Below are 23,742 nucleotides of genomic sequence, written 5' to 3'. Positions count from 1 at the left end.
CATGATGTTTACATGTTAACTTTTAACTTTAAATAAGTAAGAGACTGCTACATTTGCTATATTTTCTAAGTTACTGTGACATCAGCAAAAGTTAGCACTTAGCCTACAATGGATGTAGCTTTGCTCAGCAGACAGAGGATGACAAAGGATGACATACAGTGAAAAGACAAAGTAGTACTGGAGAAAAACAGCATCTACAAATTCTTTGTGAGCATAACCAAAGGCATTTTGGAGACAATAATAAAACAAAATTCCAAACAGAAACAAATAAAACTATGAATGATTTATGATTTCTGCTGAGTGGCTCTAGAAGCAGAAGCTCACATGAGAAAGAGAAGACAAGGAGGAGGAAATCACCTGTCACACCAGAAAAGAATTTTCTCACGTGAGAAAGTTGGAGGTGCGTAAGGTAGTGTGAGTATTAACCTGCAGGAAAAATCCACTGAATGTGTTCTTAGATTCTTGCTGAAACCTTATACAGGCGTGAGAAACACTAGAACACTTTAGGTACTTAAGCTGCAAATTCTAGCTTTAGAGGGATGCACTGACCTAGTGTTCTTCTATTTTCATTTTATATTCAACTCACCTCGAGGTACACACTAACTAAAGAACATTAGAAATCACATACGCAATTTAATGCAGATTTTCCATCTAAGCCATCTAGATCATTGCTAAATGTTCTTCTTAGTATTTCGATTAGAGCTGTAAGGTGATGTGGAAGCACAGAGATAGAGATGGTTTGCCAGACAAAGCTATACATGCTACTATCTCTTTGAAAATCACCTCCACTCCCTCATTCCTTCGTCCCAACTCCCAGCACCCAAACCTCAAATTCATACAGAACCAATGGAGTGGATCCCTATGTGCGAAGGTTATGTTTGGATTGGTCTGAAACCAGCCAAAGCCAGCCAACCAATACAAAGGAACAAAGTGCTTCTGTCTGCACCTCAAGTACTTAAACACTGTTGAGTTACCACATGTCAATCAGAGACAGTGAGAGAAGCACAGTGGTGAAAACTACAAAAGAGAGAAAATACAAAAAAAATACATTTTTTTTATTTGAGAGGTACTTTACCGACAAAACCTAGAATACCTTGTCATTTCGACATTTATAAAATTGCAGTGAACCAGAAGGTGAGTAAACCAGAGAGGGAAAGGGGACTGACAGTAATGAATGAATGTCTTTGGACAGCAGGCTGAGATCGTTTGTATGAATGAAGAAGAGCCTGAGGGATGTAAATGACAGAAGGTTAACTGTGAGATAATTAAGATCAAATGTCTGTTGGGTTCCCAGTGTTGTATTCAAACTGAGACACAAAGGCTTATACTCATGTATTAATTCTTGTAATGTGGGAAGCCACAAGTCAGTGAATGTTGTCACATCTACCACAGGTTGATTAGTTAAAACTGTTTATTTAAATCCACCAGAGCAACAACTAAGGTATGCTGCGTCAGCAGCAGCCATGATTCTAAATTCTGCATCACCAAACTCAACCCCCACCCCTTCACAGATCTCCTCCCAGTTGTCAACAATCCACATTGTACTTGGCACCAAAGTGAAGTTGGGAAAACCAATTTTGAAGACAGACAGATAGACAATGGAGCGAAACTGCTGAGTGACGTCATTCAGTTTCACATAATAAGTGAACTATGTACAAATAAACAAGGCTATCTGAAGGTCATGATCTTGACTGACAGCACTTTTTAAGGTCTCTGAGACCTGTATATGTATTCTAGATATGGAGCCTTGGCTGAGTATGCTTGTGTTTGTGGATGCCTGCATTACTAATGTTTTAGGCCCCTAAATGTGGTCACAACAATTACTTTATGAAGGTCTAAGACAATATGCAGACTATTCAGTGACTCTTCTCTACAGGCATATTATCAAACTTGTCTTTCTTGAAGGGACAAAAAAGCAAGTCTTCAATATAAAAATAAATTTTAATCACCATTTTTAAGATGAATTTTAAGGTTAGGTTACAGGTTAGGCAAGTAGTGCATACAGTTAAAGTAGTTAAAGCGTGGGAGTGTGCATGCACACACAAGAGTGATCATTATGGAAGCTCAGGAAGTTAAGTAATAGCTATCAGGTATTTGTGAAAGGTGATAGAAAATCATAAAAACATCTTGCTGTCATATCACTTTCGGGTGCTGATTAATGACTGGCATTTAACGACCTAACCAAGCACATACTCGTGTGCACAAAAACATGCGCGGTCACACATTACCTGAGGGAGTGCAAAACAGAACATGAGAAAACTAGAACAGAAAGCGCTTCAAGAGAGGCACAGGAAGTCTCATCTATTTAGGTTTTCACTCGGAAAATATCATGTTTGAGAATTTGGACAAAATACTCTATTCAAATGTTCCATTAACAAAAAGATTAGAACCAATGTTTGCATTTTGTTTAATATAGATGAAAAATTAAGGACACGGTTGAATTAAATCATCATTTTAAGAACCAAAAAATGCACCTTTCCTTCTCTCTTTCAAATATTTTATTTCTTATTTGACAATTCTGCTGTTTGCGCTTGTTAACTATGAGGTTTGTGTGCTTTTTTCCCTTGAATATCCTACTATATAAACTAATCTTGATATAAAAAGGTAGCAATTAGAAAGCACTTACCAAGAAATTTAAACAAGGGAAAGTAAATTGTACAACCTTAAAATAAGTAGCCTGGCAGCCAGATATGTATTATTTATTGCAGAATAAGAAGATATTTGGCACAAGCCTCTGTAAATCCATTATACAAACAAAGATGCAAGGTTTATTCATTTAACACCCTGCTTAAATGCACAGACACTCAAAAACATGCTCGAACAAAACTAAAGGAAATCATTAAAATAGTATCTACTAATGTTTTTGGCACCTTCTGCCAAGTCTTAAAGAGCTTGCTTTTTTTTCCCACGCTCCAAAACGACTAGGCAGGAACTATCAATCACTGTCAAGCCTTCATTTCTTACTCTTCTTCTTTCCCTGTGCTCTGCCTGCTCCTGTCTGCCCCATAGGCACTACCATTCAAGGGTGAAAAATAACATGCCAAAGGAGTCACAGACACTTTCTTTCCACGTACACACATATCACTATGGGAAAACAGGCTTTGGTGTGAGAGTGACATCACTAGCACAGCATGCAGGGTAAAACCTCATATTCAGTCAAGCAAATATTAAGGTCAGTGCAAATGTTCCTAAAAGAACACAAACTTTAGATTCCTTCAGCTACATGAGACGTTATTCTCTGCTATTTACAGTCTATACTCAGTACATGTTGTATGGCACTGGCATATCATACCATCCATGATAATGCCAGTTTTATGTAATGGAATATATATATATATATATATATATATATATATATATATATATATATATACACCCTCAGAAGGTCTGCTAGATGATGTTAATGCAGCACTACGGATGATACCTACAACCACGATTACCGACACTAACAAGCTGATCTACAATACGGCAGCAGTGATCAGTGAGATGCTTGGCATCTCACTGATGCATCTCACTGATGCACAACAGCCACTTGAACAGCCACAAGGGGCAGTACCCTCCATGGAGAAGGAGGCTAGAGGGCAAGATCAAAGTAGCACGGAGGGAGGTTAGCCAACTAACGGAGTTGCAGAAAGGCGCGACAAAGAAGGTGCATAAGAAATACAGCAAGCTGTCCATACCTGAGGCCTTGGAAACTGCCAAGCAACGACTCACAGCCTTGGCCAGCCGCTTGAGAAGGTACACCAGAGAGATAGAAGGCAGGAGAATAAACCAGCTGTTCTCCACAGAACCAGCAAAAGTGTACTCTCAGTGGCAAGGGAACAATAAGAGAACAGCACCACCAAGGCTGGAGACGGAGCAATACTGGAAGAGCATATGGGAGAAGGACGCAACCCATAACGGCAATGCTCAGTGGCTAGTGGATCTGAGGGCAGACCATAGCAACCTCCCTGAACAGGGTCCAGTAACCATCACAGTGGCAGACATCCAAGAAAGGGTCTCCAGTATGAAGAGTTGGACAGCACCAGGGCCCAACATGGTTCACGCCTACTGGCTGAAGAAGCTGACTGCACTCCACGAGCGTCTGGCAGCACAAATGAACCAGCTGCTAGTTAACGAGAGACACCCGGAATGGCTAACCGAAGGTCGGACGGTCCTGATCCCCAAGGACCCCAAGAAGGGACCGGTCCCATCCAACTACCGACCAATAACCTGCCTCAGTACTACATGGAAGCTCCTGTGAGGCATCATATCGGCTAAGATGAACAGGCACATGGGTCAATACATGAGCGGGGCACAGAAAGGGATTGGCAAGAATACCAGAGGCGCAAAACACCAGCTACTGGTAGACAGAACAGTCAGCTGAGACTGCAAGACCAGACTGACCAACCTGTGCACAGCCTGGATTGATTACAAGAAGGCCTATGACTCAATGCCCCACAGCTGGATACTGGAATGCCTAGAATTGTACAAGATCAACAGGACCCTAAGAGCCTTCATCAGGAACTCAATGGGGATGTGGCGTACAACACTAGAGGCCAACTCCAAGCCCATAGCACAAGTCACCATCAAGTGTGGGATCTACCAAGGAGATGCTCTGTCCCCACTGCTGTTCTGCATAGGCCTGAACCCCCTCAGTGAGATCATTAACAAGACTGACTACGGATACCGACTACGAAACGGAGCGGTTGTCAGCCACCTCCTGTACATGGATGACATAAAGCTGTATGCCAAGAGTGAACGAGACATCGATTCACTGATACACACTACCAGGCTATACAGCAATGACATTGGAATGTCGTTCGGACTGGAGAAGTGTAGTCGGATGGTAACAAAGAGAGGGAAGGTAGTCAGAACTGAGGGGATTGAACTACCAGAAGGCAACATTGCAGACATAGAGGACAGCTACAAGTACCTGGGGATCCCGCAGGCGAATGGGAACCATGAAGAAGCCGCTAGGAAAGCTGCAACCACCAAGTACCTGCAGAGGGTCAGGCAAGTCCTGAGGAGTCAGCTGAACGGTAAGAACAAGATCCGGGCCATCAACACCTACGCCCTGCCCGTGACCAGGTACCCTGCTGGGGTAATAGGCTGGCCAAAGGAGGAGATAGAAGCCACTGACATAAAGACAAGAAAGCTCCTGACCATGCATGGAGGGTTTCACCCCAAGTCCAGCACCCTGAGGCTGTACGCTAAGCGGAAGGAAGGAGGCCGGGGACTGGTGAGTGTCAGCACCACAGTCCAGGATGAGACAAGAAACATCCACGAATACATCACGAAGATGGCCCCAACTGACAGCGTGCTCAGTGAATACCTCAGGCAGCAGAAACCCAAGAAAGAGGAGGAAGGCGAGGAACCATCAAGGAACCTGGAAGTACATGGTATGTACCACCGGCAGATAGAGGAGGTGGCTGATATCCAGAAATCCTACCAGTGGCTGGACAAAGCTGGACTGAAAGACAGCACGGAGGCACTAATCATGGCAGCACAAGAACAAGCTCTGAGTACAAGATCCATAGAGGCTGGGGTCTATCACTCCAGGCAAGACCCCAGGTGCAGGCTGTGTAAAGATGCCCCTGAGACAATCCAGCACATAACAGCAGGGTGCAAGATGCTAGCAGGCAGGGCATACATGGAGCGCCATAACCAAGTGGCCGGCATAGTATACAGAAACATCTGTGCCGAGTATGGCCTGGAAGTTCCGAGGTCAAAATGGGAGACGCCCCCAAGGGTGGTGGAGAATGACCGGGCTAAGATCCTGTGGGACTTCCAGATATAGACAGACAAATTGGTGGTGGCTAACCAACGGGACATAGTGGTGGTGGACAAACAGAAGAAGACAGCCGTAGTGATTGATGTAGCGGTTCCGAATGACAGCAACATCAGAAAGAAGGAAAACGAGAAGCTGGAGAAATACCAAGGGCTCAGAGAAGAGCTCGAGAGGATGTGGAGGGTGAAGGTAACGGTGGTCCCCGTGGTAATCGGAGCACTAGGTGCGGTGACTCCCAAGCTAGACGAGTGGCTCCAGCAGATCCCGGGAACAACATCGGAGATCTCTGTCCAGAAGAGCGCAGTCCTGGGAACAGCTAAGATACTGCGCAGGACCCTCAAGCTCCCAGGCCTCTGGTAGAGGACCCGAGCTTGAAGGATAAACCGCCCGCAGGGGTGAGATGGGTGTTTATATATATATATATATATATATATATATATATATACACACACACACACACAAACTGTCTTTGAGTACTTTTAAGCCCTTCACCCATTCACAACCTGCTCAACCACCTCAGCCGAAGCCACTCAAACATGTCTGAGAGCACGAGCTGTCCTGTTAGCCTTCAATGACTATTTTGGACCTAAAAAGGGAGCATTGAGTACAACCAGTCTATGAAGACAGTACTCATACTTGTGGTGTGTGACCCAGAGTTAAACAAAGTGCTCATCCAAGCATTGCTGGAGCACTTGCTAGCTGCACTCCATAATCTGGCAGAATCAGCAAACGTTGGATGGTAATCCAAGCCATCTGCCACTCACCCCCAACTGGTTGCGGCAGATGGCTGCCCCTCCGTGAGCCTGGTTCTGCTGGAGGTTTCTTCCTGTTAAAAGGAAGTTCTTCTTTCCCACTGTCACTAAAGCGTTTGCTCACAAGGGGTCATATGGTTGTTGGGATTTTCTCTGGTTTCTTTGCTTTATTGTTGTGTCTTTACCTTACAATAACTGAATTGAATTGTAAATTATGGTAGGGTTACATGGTGGAAAAGGCTTTAGGCAACTTACGAAAAAAGTCTACCTAAGACACAACATAAACAGGTAGAAAATATTTTTCAGTTTCAGTTTTAATATGTGACAGTATTGTGCAGGCTCATGAAGAGGTACAGGATTAAGTCACTTTACTTATTGTTGTACAAAAGTATTAAACAGTTACGTTACTGTTAAAATTTCCAACGAAAACACTTCCTAGGTTACTTTTGTGCTTACATTTGACTTGTGCTGTGTCACTGTATACAATGCTGTGTCACTAGTATTGCACTATAATGCTGCTGGCGGCACCTTGTGGCAACAGATTCACACTTTCGATGGCATCAATGACAGTGGCTCAATAGAAAAGACGTACAGAAAATGCCCTTGAGTTTGTTCACACTTATAAATGCTGCCTAGAAGCTGCGATCAGTATTTTTTTTCTACATCCTTATAAATATCATTATCTCAGATTTCCTTGAAATACTGCACTATAATTTTGAGGTTGTATTACCCACTCCTAACACGTTGTAGTATTTGAAAGAAGACATGAAATTGAAGGAAGGCAGATGAAGGGCATTAGTTCAGGAGTGTGAAGAGTTTTACAAAAAGTTAGAGTTGGAAGAGAAAAACAATCAACAAAGGTGAGGGGAAGAATGACAGTTTCTTTAATATCCGGCTGGCGGGTAATGTTTTCTTACACAGCAGTGTGCGTCTGTGTGTGTGTATTTTCCAGTAGTTCATTTCACATCCCTGGGGATTTCCCAGCTGTCAACAGACCATAGCTACATAAAAAGGTGACTGACAGATGGAGGTCTGGTTCAAAGGCCACACCTAGTTAGTGTCTAATTATTAAAGAACACAAGACTCCAGCAATGTTTACACACTTAGTTTTCTGTACTGCGCTGATGTGTAAGTAGTCTTTTAAATGTCAGTGTCCTGTTAAAGCTAATGACACTGGCTCCTCATTCTGACATGTTTCTGGTTTTTCAGCATTCAAAAAAAAGGAAAACTGTCAGCCAGCGGATCCACAGTGAAAACAGCGTTCCCACCCCAATACTTGCGTCCAATCTGATTTTAATGGGCCTCACTTCTTTAGCCCTCAGCTCATTTCCGCCTTTCCCTCAGAGCTGTCACTCACTGGGTCAGCAGGGAGAGAGAAAGAGAGCGCATGCTGTGCCAGCTGTCTAGAGTTACATCTACCCTTATGCTTTTTGGGTCTAATGGCAATAAACTTTCCGAAAGCTCAAAAGGCCATATAAAAGAACTTGCTAGAAAACAAACGCATGCATGACTGCCCTATTCTCACACAGATACATTCACGTATACACCAATGCAAATGTATGCACACACATTACATATTGACTCTGAAAAAGGATGGGGAGGAAAGTGTGTATGCTTTGCGTGAGCTCATACACAGGTCAAGATGATGTCCCATCTCATATCTGTCAGCACCCAGAGTTTATTTATTCGGTAAGATTAGCATTTGTTGACCTAGTCACATGATCTGAGAGCGGGAGGTGCAGAACCCTGAGCACCCTAGAGAGTCAAGATCAGGACGTGATGAGAGACACGGGCCTGTGACCTAACACACACAGCCATGCACACAATCATTGACCTCCTCCTTTTACTTTCAAATGTTAAATTTTTCCCATCATTCCTTTACTTTGACTTTTGTCACCCTCTGCTGTTCTTTTTAACCCCCCTCCCTTCCTTCTCTTCTTCCACTGGTGAATTCTTTTTCTTAACACTGAAATATTAGCCAAAGCAACACATGAAAATGCTTCTTACGCTCCTTGAATGACAGCTCTTGAAATAACCTTGATAAAAGATATCAGTGTATTACTTAGTTACAATTTACCCTGTACAATACTGACTTAGTGAGCAGAAACCTCCTCTCAGCAGATAAACAGCACCTCATCTGTTAGTTGATGAATGAAAAACCAACTGATAACAACTTCAGTCTCCTTTTTACTAAGCCAAAAGCAAAAATTCTTTTTTATCAATGACAGAAATATCTGCTTTTTTAGCAATTAATTAAAAGTTAATCAAAATAAACTGAGTCCTACGGTGCATCAATTCTTCTCTCTCATCATTTCCCAGTGATTAAATGGGCTTCACATTTCTATTACAAAGAGGAATTCCACCAATTTAACACTAGACCTGAAAACTCACTCAGCCTTACAGTACATCAGCTCTTCTCTCTCATCACTGCCCAATAATTAAATGGTCCTCACATCTTTATCAGGAACAGGAATTCTACCAATTTAACAATATAACTGAAAAACAACTGCTGCAAAAAAGCACTACATGTTCTGCAGTTTACACCCTCTCTTCTACCTGCTTTAACTATATCCAATAAAGCCTTAAAAAGAACTTTATTATTACTTTTTTTTGTAGTACATAGCATCTAATACTGGATCCATCTTGTACAGCCGACAGTTGTTTATTGTGACCTTATTGTATTTGCCTGTGTCATCCTCATTCCTTTCCGTTTTCTACTTATTTCCATCTCCTCATAGCCTTTTCTTCCAAGACCACATGGAGAACAATACTGCATTCATAGCTGATGCTAACAGTAAGCTCTGACCAAATGCTCAGATTGCCTTTCTCGCACAATTACATACCCACTCGCAATGCAGAAAACCAACACTGAGCCAACTCCTGCTTCATACACATGCATGCACACACACACACACGCACGCACACACACACACACACACACACACACACACACACACACACACACACACACACACACACACACACACACACACACACACAGACACTGGAAAGAGTATAAAAGAGTTGGCAGTGCACACAAACGGACAGAGAACGGCAATTAAACAAGCAAAAACAAATGTCCAAACATACGTCATGCCTGATCTCCATTAATTGAATTAGTCATCCTTAGCATCATCTGTTGACACAGCTCTCAGCCAAGTTTATCTTCTTTGTCCCTGCTTGCCTGTTTTGCCTTTTTTCCTCATCCCTCTCATCGCTTTTTCTTTTTAGGACTCAGTTACATTTCTGCTCTCTTGGTTTTGCCTAAAAGATAAATGTCGCACCTAAACTCTAGTAACAAGCAACTTGTGCTTTGGAGGATGAAAGGATAGAAATGCAAATGCATGATTACATTATTGTTGGTATGAAATATTTGATCTGGACTCTCCTAAAAAGACCATCTTTGATAACTAAAGTAAATATGAAACATAAAAATAAAAATAAACATAAGTGCCTTATTGTACACTTGGAATATTTGTCTTCAATGACAAAAGCAGACAATCAAAAAGCTAAAAGCTAACTTACCTGATATGTTCCAATGCCTATGTGTTTGGGATCAATCTTCACAAGCTCAGCCAGCGGATCTTGGACACGTCTTCCAATCGACACTGCCATCACACACACACACACACACAACATAAGATACCTCTATGTCTCATGGGAATCCGTGGTTTGTGTTTTTCATAAACTTGGTATTTGACTCACAGTTATTGAATATGCAAATCCATAGTAGTATGCGTAATTACTCGATATGCTAATTGTCTGCATATTACTGTGTTGGCCTTAGGGCAGGCCAAACCTAATTGTCATTCCTCCACCCCCACTAATAATAATTAAAGCTGGCATTCAGCTGGAGTTGCTGCACCTGTCATTTAGCTTGCTGATAGACGTTTGAGCCATGAACCTTTAAAAACACCAATTTATCCGGTTCTGTGCCCTCTGGCAAAAACAATCAAACGTAGCACACAAACAAATACACAATACTCCTCAACCAACGTCGGGTTTCTTTTATGACAGAGTCTTTAAGGCTTTGGTCACACATCTTTTCTGTTTTTCTGAATGACAAAGAGAAAAATTACAATAATCTTATTCACATACACACGGCATTTCCCCACGAGCACACACCAAGCGGAGAAGAATAACACAACCAATCAATTGTGTACTTACATAACCATGGGCAAGACAAAGGGGATGCCAGCTCTGGGCGTTACCGTACACTGTTATGTCTTTTCCATTTATGTAATTTTTAAAAAGAGAAAAAGCAATATATACATAAATATTTTTAGTAGTTCGAGCTTTCCTAAAAAATAGAACTTAAAAAAACTGCTATACTCCCCAAACTTTGGCATCACAACACAATTATGACCAATGATTTGCTCATTCATTGATCAGTTTCAGGGAACAGTTTGTCCCTTCATTTGTCCTTCCTTTCCAGCTCTATCCACCGTTTTGTGTATGTAGTGTGCTGCATGGGATGCATCAGATTCTGATCTTTGAGGTGGAAAAGGCAGACAAAGGGAAGAATAGGATGTAAGAGAGGGAGTATGTCTGGAATCAATGGTTCTCCTCTCTCTCCTCTGGCTGCGGCAGGAGCCTGCTGCCTGAGATAATATTTAGACAGGGATGGAGTTTCAACCCTAGCCTTGCTCAGTACACCACCAAAACTCTCCTATACTCTTTCCATTTATCCTGTCTCTAACCCCCCACTCCCCCACCCACTCTGAAGGGAGGTTATTTGTAAATGGAGTCCAGCAGAACTCTCCAGCACTTATTGAAAGTTTATGAGCCAAATACAGTACTACAAAAATGGGAAGCAATGAAGAGCACAACAACTGACGAAGGCCCTGGCCAGACACATTACTCAGGAGAAAACGGAGACATCCAGCCTTCTGGTGAGACACTGATGATGTGGCTGCACAGTTTTTGTTGCAGAGCATGAACTGAGAAAGAAAATGAACTGCTCGCACTCCTCTCAAACGTCATTACTCTCCATCAGATCACGAGCTGAAAAAACTTGATTACAACAGGCCAACTTTTAAAGAGATGCAGCATGTCTGCAATAAGTGACTGAAAACCAGTTAGTGACAGCAGTCCTCTGATCAGAGGGGAGACGGGAGGAGCAGAAATAAGTGGAACAAAACCAGTAATGCCTGGGAATGGGTAAAATATTACCTATTACCACTAGGTGTCCCTAATCTCAAAATAATCAGCGTAATAAGTCAAACCCCCCCTGCATACAGTGTTACACAGCCATTCATTTAGACTAAGGCAATAGCAAAGATACCCCCGAAAGGCAAAACAGACACACACTGTTATTCATGGTGTCGAGGCTTAGCATCCAAATATAAATTCAGTAGATTTCTTGAGGTTTTCGTTATGGGTATAAATATGGCTCTCTGCAAGTGCTCTGTGCTGCTGACCACAGGATACTAGTGAGGAATAATCCAGCCTTGGCTGATTTATGGTTTTTATAGAGGAAGTCTGCTGGAAACATTTATTCTCCAAAACTCAGTGTGATTCCTTTATATTCTACTGTGTTTTCAATGACGTAGTATGTGCAGAGAGTTAGGAAGAATTGGCAAGGGAGGTAGAGAGGTAAAGCAAAGCTAGGGCGACAGAGGAGAACCAAAAAGCAATGCCAGAAATTCACTGATGTGTGAAAGCATTTTGCAAAAAAAAAAAAAAAGGTGGAAAATAAAATTGAAGCTGAAACCAGTGGACATACAGCTGTTCCCGACTTACCAAATTTCCAACCTTATTCATATTACTATCCACAAAAACAACACATTAAACCAGGAAAAATGTAATTGCTACTTGACAACAATCAAGCTTTGCAGCTTGGTGTACCTGCACTCCTAAGGTTAGGGTCCAGGTCTGGCATCTCTTGGACTGCCTCGGGACTCACACTGTAGATGGATGCTCCTGCCTCATTGGTTATACTAGGGAAGATATGGGAAAGAAAGAAAAGTAAGAGTTAGAAAAGTAAAGGATGGCTTTGGGAAGATACTGGCAGAGATGTATAAAGGAAAAAGGGAAAACATACAGGTAGGACAGTGGGGGGAAAGGTGAAAAAGAGGTGAGAAAGATGGGTTTGCATAGGGTGAAAACTGTGAGTTAAGGAGAGGGAGGAGGAAACTAATTAAAACAGCTATTACTACTTGAGAGACATCATCATAATTAAACATGCCTTACATCTTTAATAATGTACTTGAAAAGTCCTTAAAACTGTTACTTTATTTGACTCTAGTTACCCCCTTTGTAGCCATGACAAGCCAAAATAGCATCATGACTAGTAGTCCTGCACCCTTAACATTAAGATCTCAGTTACAGTCTTTCAAATGCCTTTAAGTATTCTGACACTTGGCAGCAGGTGTAAAAAACAACTTGCACTCCAAATGCATGTATGAGTCACTGCCTCATGTACCTATGAATACTTAACATGTTCAGAAGAAGTTAGCTAGTCAGTTAAGTGATTGAGTCAATTTGCCCACTGTATGGTATGCACTTTAGGCAACTATAAATTCACAACCATACATTTTTCTGCATATATGATTCAGAGTACGGCCACTTTTTCACACTGAGCTCTCACAAAAGAAAGTGTGACTCAGTGGTAAGATACAGAACCTCTTTACAGCAAATCGTGTGGCACTTCTGCCATCTAGTGGTAGTTTTGGTGCACTGTTTGCCAGCCTCTATAGAGTATTACTATAGACCAGGGATGTCAAACTCACTTAATCTCGTGAGCTATTTTAATCTTAAGTGAGGCATAGAAATGCTACTTCTCTTTCTGTCAGTGTAAAGAAACATAACTAAACATTTAATCCCTGAGATGTCTCACGATAGCAAAAAGAAGTGCAATTTCAACAGCATGCTTCATTTTTCTACATGATAAATGTAGAAAAAGAAAATAATTTTACAGACTGTCCTTTATTTATAAATCTAAAAGTTTTTGTTCATTCACAAAAAATGTGAAATTTATATAACAGAAAGTGACAAACATGAACTTTTCTGTCATTTATTAGATTATGTATTACTTAACTACTTTGGTGCATTATAAGTGTCAAAGGGGTAGGTCTATATCACTAAGGAACAAAAGGAAAAGCTGTTAATGTAATCAAAATACAATTAAAAGTTCAAAATGCTGCATTCATTCACATTTTCCAAAGCCATGTCAGGACTGAGTCATGATGTCAGACATACCAAGTTTCAACTAAGTCCTAAGTAATATAATTCTTCTTTCTGCCCAGTTATCTATAAATTTAAGTAACATTTAAAAAATCAATTTACATGTTGCTGCAGAAAGAAAATCATTAGAATTATGCATAGAATATATAAGGTTAGAAAATAAAACCAACAGTCTGCCTTAATATTTAACATAATTAACCATTAAATAAACTTTTAACAACTCAACAGAAGTCGAGGTCTTTGACAATTCCAGTATTCTTGTTATATTTCATATATATCTTATAATTAAATTACTGGCAATATAAGAATTATACAATTTCCCTGTTAATGAATTCAGTCTAAAGTTGGCTGCTTATCATCCATCACCACACATGCAAGATGGTGGTACAACAAAGCCACTGATACCCATGTTAATGTTGATGACACACAAATGAAACTGCCAAATTGTTTAGTCCTCCTATTCTCTTGAGGGGGATTTGGAGAAAGAAAGAAGGGGGAGTTCCCTCAGGGCTAACCAATATGACAAGAGGGTCAACCCCTCCCCTATGTCCAAAACTAAGGTCTTCCATAGTGCGCTCACACACACAAACACACACGCGTGCACATATACTATCCCAGAGGCCTGGACCTTGCTACAACAACCTTGCCAATTATAAGTATCTCATTAATGAGGAGTGGCAGAGGCCGTCTGATGAGAATCGCATTTAAATTAACTTGTCTGTCCACCCTCCCTTTTTCTTTCTCCTTCCCAATATCTTTATTGAGCCCTTTCTCCATTACACTGTTCTTTTTGTTAACCTCCCATCCATCGCGCTGACAGCTGACATATCGCCATGGTGACACTACTAACGAGCAATGGCACATGACCTTCAAGGAGGTCAAAACAAAGCTGGTCATTAACCTGACACACATGGGCTCGCGCAGAAACATGCAGGTTTGCAGAGACACAAATTTACATGGTAGGTAATGCAGATTAAGACCGAAGATTTCGCTTATATAAACAAAATCATTCACTATACCTAAATCTCAATCTTCCAACAGCAAATGCAAAGGGCCAAACAATTATATATGTATTTATATACATATGAATGTGTATTTCCCAACCCTGATCTCTCTCTCTGCCCGCAAAACAGAGTGGGCAGGTCAATGAGGTGTAGCACCTACACCGTTTATGTTTTTCAAGAAAAATTACAAGAGAGAGAGAGATGCTGTAGACTGAGTGAAAAAAAAAGATGGTACAATGAAGCATACACAGGACATATGAAAGTTGAGAATAGGGTGAGAGAAGAAAGCAAGGCCACCAGCCCCTATCACGTCTGACTTAATTAAGGCTGCTGCTGGGGCATCTGGGTAACCACTGTCATGGATACAGCTCTGAGCCCTCATCGCCATAGCATCTATGACTGCAGCCATAGTGAGGGGATCGCCCTGGCAGCCAGCAGAAGGTCATCTGTGCTTGGATGGTGGATGAATGGACAGATAACACACACACACTCACTCTCTCTCTCTTTTGTATACAAAGTCAGTGGTTGCCTCTTGGTGTGAAGCAATGATTTCTGGCACTGTAGGGATATCTTTCACTTGCATGTTCATTTGCTCTCTTAATTGTACACACACATAAATATAGACTTGCCTTTAGCCATGCCCTTTCCTGGGGGAAAGTCACAAACTCAATGGTCCACACACACACACACACAATGACTGGCATCCTGCTACTCCTCAAGAAAACAGAACTGTTATTAGCCACAAAGCCCCAACTCAACAACTTGAAGAAAGGGATGCTGTAACTGAATATCTGTCTATTTAGATGTTTGTTGTTTAGGCCCTATGGTTTTATATTTCAGTAGTCTGATATTTCTCTTTTTAATTTGGAAATACCCTTACACTTAAGATGCTTTAGTTCACATAATTGTTGCCAATTTTGGAACTTTTTATACCAATTTTATGCTTTTTTCATAAAAGGAATGAATAAAAAAAATCAGTAGACAGGAGTGCTTTGCCTCTCACACTTAAAGGAGCTGTAGCATCCACAGTCCGCGCACAGTCAATTACCAGCAGGTGCATTCACTTGAGAGAGTAAATCAAGTAAAACATGCCTAGTAAAGAATATATACAATATATATGTGTAAAATACATAATATGACCAAATGCTGATGAATAAATCCCCCAAAACTGATTCTGTTTATCTGGATGTAGCGTTTTCAGTGGGAGAAATGATGAATTTAAAAAAAGCATTCTGTGTGCTGCAAAGATTAAGAACTTTGAAATCACTTATTTTGTAATTCAGCTGGACAACTAACCTAAACCTACATCCAAAGCAAGAGATATTTTTTAGAATGAAGATGAGGGATATAACTGCCAAAAGTCAGTCACTTGAATTCAGCAAGACTTGGCATGCATTTCACTTGCTTAAAAGAGATCCCATATAGAAGGCGAGTGTAGGTAGCTGCAATCTGCTGCTTAATATGCAAAAGAAAGCAGCAAAGGGTATTGATCTCCAGTACCGTTCTTTCTGTGTTAATGATACCCAGTCAAACTGAAGTAGAAACCTTCTTATTTACTGCTTTACTTAAATATGGTAAGGAAAGGAGTTTGAGAACACAAACTTTGTTGCCCAAATATGTCTAACCTGGACCATGTTTTCTATTCCAGCAACTGTGTTTGTGTTCAGGATACTTGGATTGGCCTCATTTTATTGCCTCAGAATGAGCTGTAACATCAAATGTTGTCACCCAAAAATAAATTTGCACGTGCGCACACACACACACACACACACACAAAAACACACACAGTAAGTTTCTCTGTCCCGGCTGCTCAAACAGCTTCGTTCCATTGTTCAGTCAGCTGCAAAGCTTGACCTGAGGGAGACAAATTGAGGGATGCGCCATATCGCGCTCTCTCTCTCTCTCTCTCTCTCTCACACACGCACACGCACACACACACACACACACACACACACACACGTCGGTTCTGAAGACAATGACATTTTTCACAGAGAAAAGCGTCCAAATGGCAGGTGTCAGAGGCCGTCAGTCTCTTTCGAGGCGCTAGAAGGCAGGCAGCCGAACGCACACACACATAAACTCCAACTGCCAGTGTGAGGCATGTCTGAAAAGAGCAAAGCCTCACAGACACTCACGTCAATCTGGTAGCAGGAAAGGCCTGCACTTGTGTCATACACAAAAGCATACACAACCACATGCAAACACGCAATACACACATGGCATGTCACACACATTCATCACACATTTTTGTCACACAAGACTGTTGTAGGGAACAGTGTAACCCTAGGGTGAAACGTGGGGAAGAAGGGACTGAGGCTGGCCACCAGTGAGCACGGTGGGAGGAGCGACAGGCCTGTGGCTCCTCAGAATGAAAGTGGCAGATATTTACTGTCCACCACCTGCAAATGCCAAGTCCTCAACCCAACCCAAACCATCTGTGACTATGTTAAGCTAAAAAAGTCCAAATATACCTTCTTCAAAAAACAATACTGCTTGAATTATTTGTTTTTTTACAAGCCGTTTAGTTCAGTAATGGAAAGAGCAAAATATCTCCAAGAGCTCCGTGAGGATGAAAGGAAAGAGAGCACCAAAAAGCTTCCTGCTTTGTGCCAAAAAGAAAGGGCAAACGAGATCAAATGGAAAAAGCTGTGAAGAGCACAGAAGGTGGGCACAGATGTCACAGTGCTTTTCATGCCCTTTAGACTTTCACACTTTAAAGGGGAAAAGGTTTCAAGGAAAAAGTAGAAAGTAGCTATCCCACTATTATTAACACATAAGTCATGCCATCATAATTCATATCAAATTCAATTAATTCTTCTTTCAGATCTCAATCTTTTTTTGTTTCATTAAAAAAAAAAAAAGCATGGTAACACTGTGACTGATTAGAAGAAATGTCTACTATCTGCAATACATGAATGCATTTTTACTTTATACATAACAACAGACAATACACATTCATTTTGCAACTAACTAAACTATTTATTTAACCCATCCTTTTAAGGTTAAACAAATAAATACATTTTCTATATATTTATTAAGTTGAAACTCTGAAGTTGAGGACTTTCCTTAAATAATCATGATAAATGCAAATGATAATGTTTTTCTTCTGACCTGTAAGTTTTCCACTAACACACAACTTGGGTTTTGTTCAAAAACGTTTAGCTAAAGATACCACATCTCAACCCCACGAGCCACAACCTGTCCACAAAGTATTAAAAGAGAATTTGTTCCGTTATATTTTCTTCTGTCTGAAATGTTTACTCAATACTTCCACCATTTTCTGCATCAGACTCGATTCATTATGAATTTTAAGGCAAAGACATAACTTCTTTGTTTACCCGTGGGTTTATTTTCCTCTTCTAATATGAAGATGCACCCCAAAGCCAAGCTGAGGCCTTTCCATGCCTCTAAATCCATCTGTCCCTCTGTACCACCTCCTACCCAACCTTCAATGGGGCCTGAGTGCCTGGATGTCACTCAGTCATCGCTTGTCCTGCCACTGTATGTTCATCACTCTCTCAGCTTGGCCCTGGGAGCATGCCTGGACACAGGACATGACAGGGGATACACATACCCGCACCCACATACAGTCATAAATACAGTCTCCACCACTCTCCTCCAGGTCCATCAGTAGCAAGTAATAATGATCTCATCCCAACAGGAGCGAGCCAGAGGGCAAGACAGTCAAGGACTTATTGTAAGCATGCCTGTGTGCCAGGGCAAACAGAGGCTGTTATTAGACACTGCTATTTAACTTTTTCTTCTGCTGCTTGTGTCGATCTCATCTACAGTATGAACCATTTAAGGAAAAATAATGACTAGCATGAGAAAGAGAAACGGCATAATACTTTTATCAACTAAAAGTACAACTTTGACAAAACCCACAGCTCAACGACAAGTAAGAAAGGGCCGAAAAAAGAGATTCAATTAAAATAAACTGTAGCAAAAGTCACCAAATGGCCAAAGTAGTTTTATTACGACAGAGCAACACAAAAAACTATTTCATTTTAACACACTGCAATTTATCAGGTCATTTATTCAACGCAACAGGACTGGTGGTTGGAGTTGTGACATGTAGGCCCGCAGGATCTGATTGTGTGTTTATGAAAAAGGATAAAAGAGTCAGTCATCCCATTGCCTTGAGGAGCGACAGAGAAAGTGGTCAAGAAATTGGATGTCGTTTCTGTTTGCCTTTAGCAGTGGTCAGAGTGCGTGTGTATCATCACAGTTGCCCAAAGATCTCCCTAACCTTACCCCACATATTCTTGCCCTCTGATATAATAACATCAACCTATTACAGCCAAACACTGTCAACTTGTCAGCCTTCATGCTCAAAGCTCAAAACATGCAAAATAGTGAAATGCAATGGTAAATGTATCACAGTTCAGTCGTAACACTGTGAAAACAGGAAGTGTTTAAAACTGACCTGCTGATCAAATTTAAGCACAATATTTTTGCACTGAACCCTCTCAGCTTTTATCATTTGTAAACCTCAGTCCAATTTACTGTGCATGCGTGCGTGCGTGCGTGCGTGCGTGCATGTCTTTCCTACCAATAAGATTCCCTCACAAAAATCTGGAAACCACCTGACGAAAGTGACAGAGACCACTGTCATGTCATATCACCGAGCACAACGCTACACCAACACGCAAACATTCCCACTCGAGCATCTGTCTGGCCCGTGTTGTGCACCCTTGTGAGCTTTGACAAAGCCTGCATGCTCTATCAGTGTTAAAGCACAATGACAGCTGAGGTCAAGCTGCTCTAGCCAGGCAAGTAGGAGAAAGAAAGACACACGCACACATACTGAGCAGTGAGCTAGCAAAGAGCAGGTGTTAATGACAATGCCCAGGCAATCAGAGCAGATGCACTCTGGCACATACTACGCACCTAAACTCACATCTATACAGACCTTTAAGTCACCTACAACCGAGAAAATAGTTTACTCAAGTCAGAAATTTGGAGCTTCCTTCTAATGTGTCCCAGAATGATGTCCAGCAGGAGGTCTTAACATTATCCGGGCACAGCTGTATGGCAAGTAACCTAATGTGCATTCAGTGAGGGCCATCATCGCCACAGACAAACCTTGTCAGCTTAATATTACCTCATGCTGTATAATTTCCTGCAGGATACTGGTCATCCATAGAGGCATTGTTCAAGCTTAATCATGCAAGGTTACTGTGTGGTGAATCTTATAGGACTATGAAGAACCAGATCGTGTGATATAATTCTCACATGGCAAAGACAAGAAAAGAAAAATACAGGAAGCAACACTGAAGTCCTTAAAAGCTGTCATACTTAATCCTCCACTGCTAACATCTAAATATATTTTTTTTCTTATGATAATCCTGTTTCAATAACCTTGAGTTTTATGCTAGTATATACTCCTTAAACGTCTTTGTACTATGTCAAAACTCACAATCTTCTCTTGAATATAAAAGGTTTTATATAATTTGAATAAAATATTAATTAACATAACAGAGATTATCCGCTTAACTGGTCAACTGGAAGCCAAGTTCGCTCACCATCTTTTTCATTAAATAAAAAAAAAAAAACAACAAAACAAAATTTAAGAGAACTAGGCCTGAATTATTATGGAGAGTGTGTTGAAATCAGACACAAATATGCACATTGTAGGCAGTTTGTTCAATGTACCTTTGTTAAAAAAGCCTTGTACAGCCACAATGATAGCATCAACCCACCAAAATATTTATGATGTCATATGCTTATTATGAAAAAAAAATCCTGAAAGCAAATCAGTGCTGAAAAAATTAATTAACCGATCAACAAAATATTTATTCAGCAACAATTTTAATAATCACTACTGGTTAATTTCACATTCCAGCCTCTCAAATGTGAAGATTTGTCGCTTTTCTCTATTGAATTACAGAATATTAAACAGCTGAAAGCATAAAATAATGAAAAGATTAATTGCTGTGATTGTATTTCTCCATTTTGTATTTTCTAAAGTTGTGATTATTAAAGAATCAGAATCATTTTTATTTGCCCAAGTTTGTGCACACAATCAAGGAAATTTGCAAAAACAGAAACGTTTTGTTAAATAGGCAGTATATACAAATGAGTTACATTTTTTACTTGCAGACTTTCAGTAAGTGCAGAATTGAGTAGTGCAATGTGCATATGTTCATATCACCTTCATATAAAAGGTACAGTAAGTAGCTTTTTGTGGTTATTTATCAGAAAAAAAGAATGCTGTATTCATAAAAATACAATGATTAGTGTGTAATTACATCTTCTAACAAACTGATGTGGACAAGACAGACATTGTAACTTGTAAGGTGACATGTTGTACACCTTACAAGTTACTTTATATTTAAATATCACAAATAGCTGATTCAAATTATATATAAGCATTTACCTTTTGGACATCTATATTTACATCATCAATTTTTCATTCTGTCTTACTCCCCCTCCACACATGCTCTTTCCTCCCTCATTTCCCCCTCCTCACCTTAAGCCTCATCTCCGGTACTAAAGTTAGAAAATGTGAATAAATATGCTTATCTATCTTGGATATTGTTGCAGTCACTTATTCACTGAAGATAACACATCCGACACTACCATCTCTTAAAAAAACAAACAGTAGGCAGGCTAAACAGCAGCAGCTGGTTATAAGCTAACATTATTCCAGCTAATGTAAGGCTCAAGTGTCTTACAAATTACACTCTCCCTCTGATAAACAGTTTGATAACATTCTCACATAGTTATTCACCAAGTGTCCCTGTAAAACAATGTTTAATCCATTGTTTCACTAAGTTCAGTGAACAGTGGCAAGAACATCATGATTGTGGACAGAAAACGCTGGACACAAGCTTCACTGACTCATCGACTCTTATTGGACTCCTTTCACAAAGTTTTGCAGCCTGTTCCAGAAACAAATAGACATGGGAAAGTGGCATATTGACAGCTGAGGTAGACAGCGAAGTGACAGGCTGCAGTGCCAGCTAGAGTTGTTTGTCCCACATCAGCCACTGTAGCTAGGTTTATACACTTGAATTGGGAGAGGTAAGAAAACAGAATTCAATTGACTGCAATCTGAAATCTACCAATATGGTGAGATTTACACACTGTACCTTTAAAAAAATCAGAAAGAACTACATATATGTCAATAATGGTACTGTGTACTTTTTGTGGCCTAATGAAATTACTCTGTGCACTCCAATGTACATAATTTCTGCGCTATCAGGGAAACAAATAGGGATGACTACTACAGCTGCACAGAATAAAACAAGCTTTCACATCTGTAGCTCCAAAATGACATAAAATGACATAGTCTTACAGACAAAGACTCAAATCTGTGCACTTGTTTTACCGTCTTTGGAAAAGGCCACACTTCTAAAGCATTATGTTGATGCAGAAGATGAAAGTTAGACTTAAACAGGACTAAGGCAAGGAAAACTGCATGCACGCATACACACGCGCGCACACACACATACACACAGTCAAAATACAAGTAGGGATGTCCTGCAGGCTGCCATTTCTGGCTGTCATTCCATCTGAGCACTGAGGCAGAAGGACAGAGAGCGAAAGAGAGACAGGCGAGTAGAGAAGACAGGGTGGTGAAGGGTGGGGGTGGTGACACAATGAAGGCTCACAGGGAGACAGGAAGCAGACGGTGCAAATGAGGCCGGGGACTTTAATGAACTACGGCACAGTCAAAGCTGGCAGAAAAAGTGGAGGAAAAGAGAAGAGAGGGGAGGTCTAATTACCAACACATGTGTTTGCAGAGGTACACACAGAGCCAAACAAGCCAGCCCAACCTAATACCTCTAACGGTATTCTAGTAAAAATATTAAAATACTGGTAATGCCAAACTTTTACTGTCTGATTCTATTTAAAATGGTAATAGCATAATAACTAGCAGCAGATGACAAAAAAAGCAGGGTGAAAAACAAGGGTCACCAAAGGTATAGCAATGGTAACACAGGGAGAGACACTCACTTTGTAAATACCCTGAAACCACTATTTTGTCTTCCTGGTTGTTTTCCACCACTGTGATTTGGCTAGCTACGGATTCCTAAAAACCTTCCTACATCTGTCAAGCAAAAACCATTGGGCACCAATTTGGTATCACGTCAGCCTACAAAAGCATGCAAACATGCTAAGTATACAAGAAAATAGGTCAATTAATTACTTTGGGGTCATACACAGCCAGCACTAAGACCCCTACTGTTTCTGATGCTACACAGCTATTCTACATCACTGTCATCATCCTTGTGGTCACAGTAATGAGTATGTCTTAGTAGCAAGTCAGGGTCAGCTGTGGGTCAACCAGCAGGGGAGTGAGACCCTCACAGTAAACAACCATCACTCCTTGAGGCCAGTTATTCTTTAATCAGCCATGCAATCATTGTCATTCTTCAAGAGATGCTTCTGTCATATTTGACACAATTAACCAGATATCTTAAAGGAGTTTTAAGGAAAAACACATATTACTAACACAGCAGGTATTAGGGATGTTAATCCATTTTAGATCAATAAATGTTGACAACTAATATATTAACCAACAGGCTAGCTATACCATTTCCCCTGCACCCTACAACTTTTTCCATTTGTACCAGGAGAATGACTCCATCCTGCATAGAATGATTTTCCATGCAGCAGGAATGACAGAATAAAAAACATGCAGAAATAAGTGTACTAATATAAAACTGCTGGAACATAAATGTGAAGTATCTCACTTACACAGTCAATTGGGTTAAAAACTCAATTGGAAAAATTACAACTAACTAATTTAAATCAACTCTACCTATTCTGCTAAGATGAGTGGCAAATTATCCAGCCACAGTTATGCCTTTTGGTTGCCGATGGCTACCAAAAGCATCTGGTCAAGAGGCACCTTGCTAAGGGACATTTAACCAAATATTAGTGGGGATGTAAGTATACATTTGACTCTGTGTGGATTAGAAAATATCAAAAATAAATTCTAACTTGAGCACCCAATTCCTGTTTTTTAAAGTCACTAAAGATGTATGTTATCCAACCACCTCACGCTGGGAAAAGAACGGCT

The 23,742-nt window shown here is 40.6% G+C and overlaps 1 protein-coding gene across 1 annotated transcript in view; it reads right to left on the bottom strand.

The window, feature by feature from the left end:
* Positions 1-23,742, bottom strand: part of srbd1 (S1 RNA binding domain 1) — a 57,694-nt gene that overhangs the window by 13,356 nt on the left and 20,596 nt on the right. Inside the window, exons 15-16 of the mRNA XM_063491442.1 lie at positions 12,370-12,461; positions 10,048-10,130 (exon numbers count right to left, since the gene is read on the bottom strand). Coding sequence (XP_063347512.1) covers positions 10,048-10,130; positions 12,370-12,461 — 175 coding nt within the window. The remainder of the gene's footprint in view (positions 1-10,047; positions 10,131-12,369; positions 12,462-23,742) is intronic.

Source organism: Pelmatolapia mariae, linkage group LG13 (assembly GCF_036321145.2).
Source record: "Pelmatolapia mariae isolate MD_Pm_ZW linkage group LG13, Pm_UMD_F_2, whole genome shotgun sequence".
In the NCBI taxonomy this organism is placed as follows: domain Eukaryota; kingdom Metazoa; phylum Chordata; class Actinopteri; order Cichliformes; family Cichlidae; genus Pelmatolapia; species Pelmatolapia mariae.
This window is presented reverse-complemented; position numbering and strand designations above follow the sequence as displayed.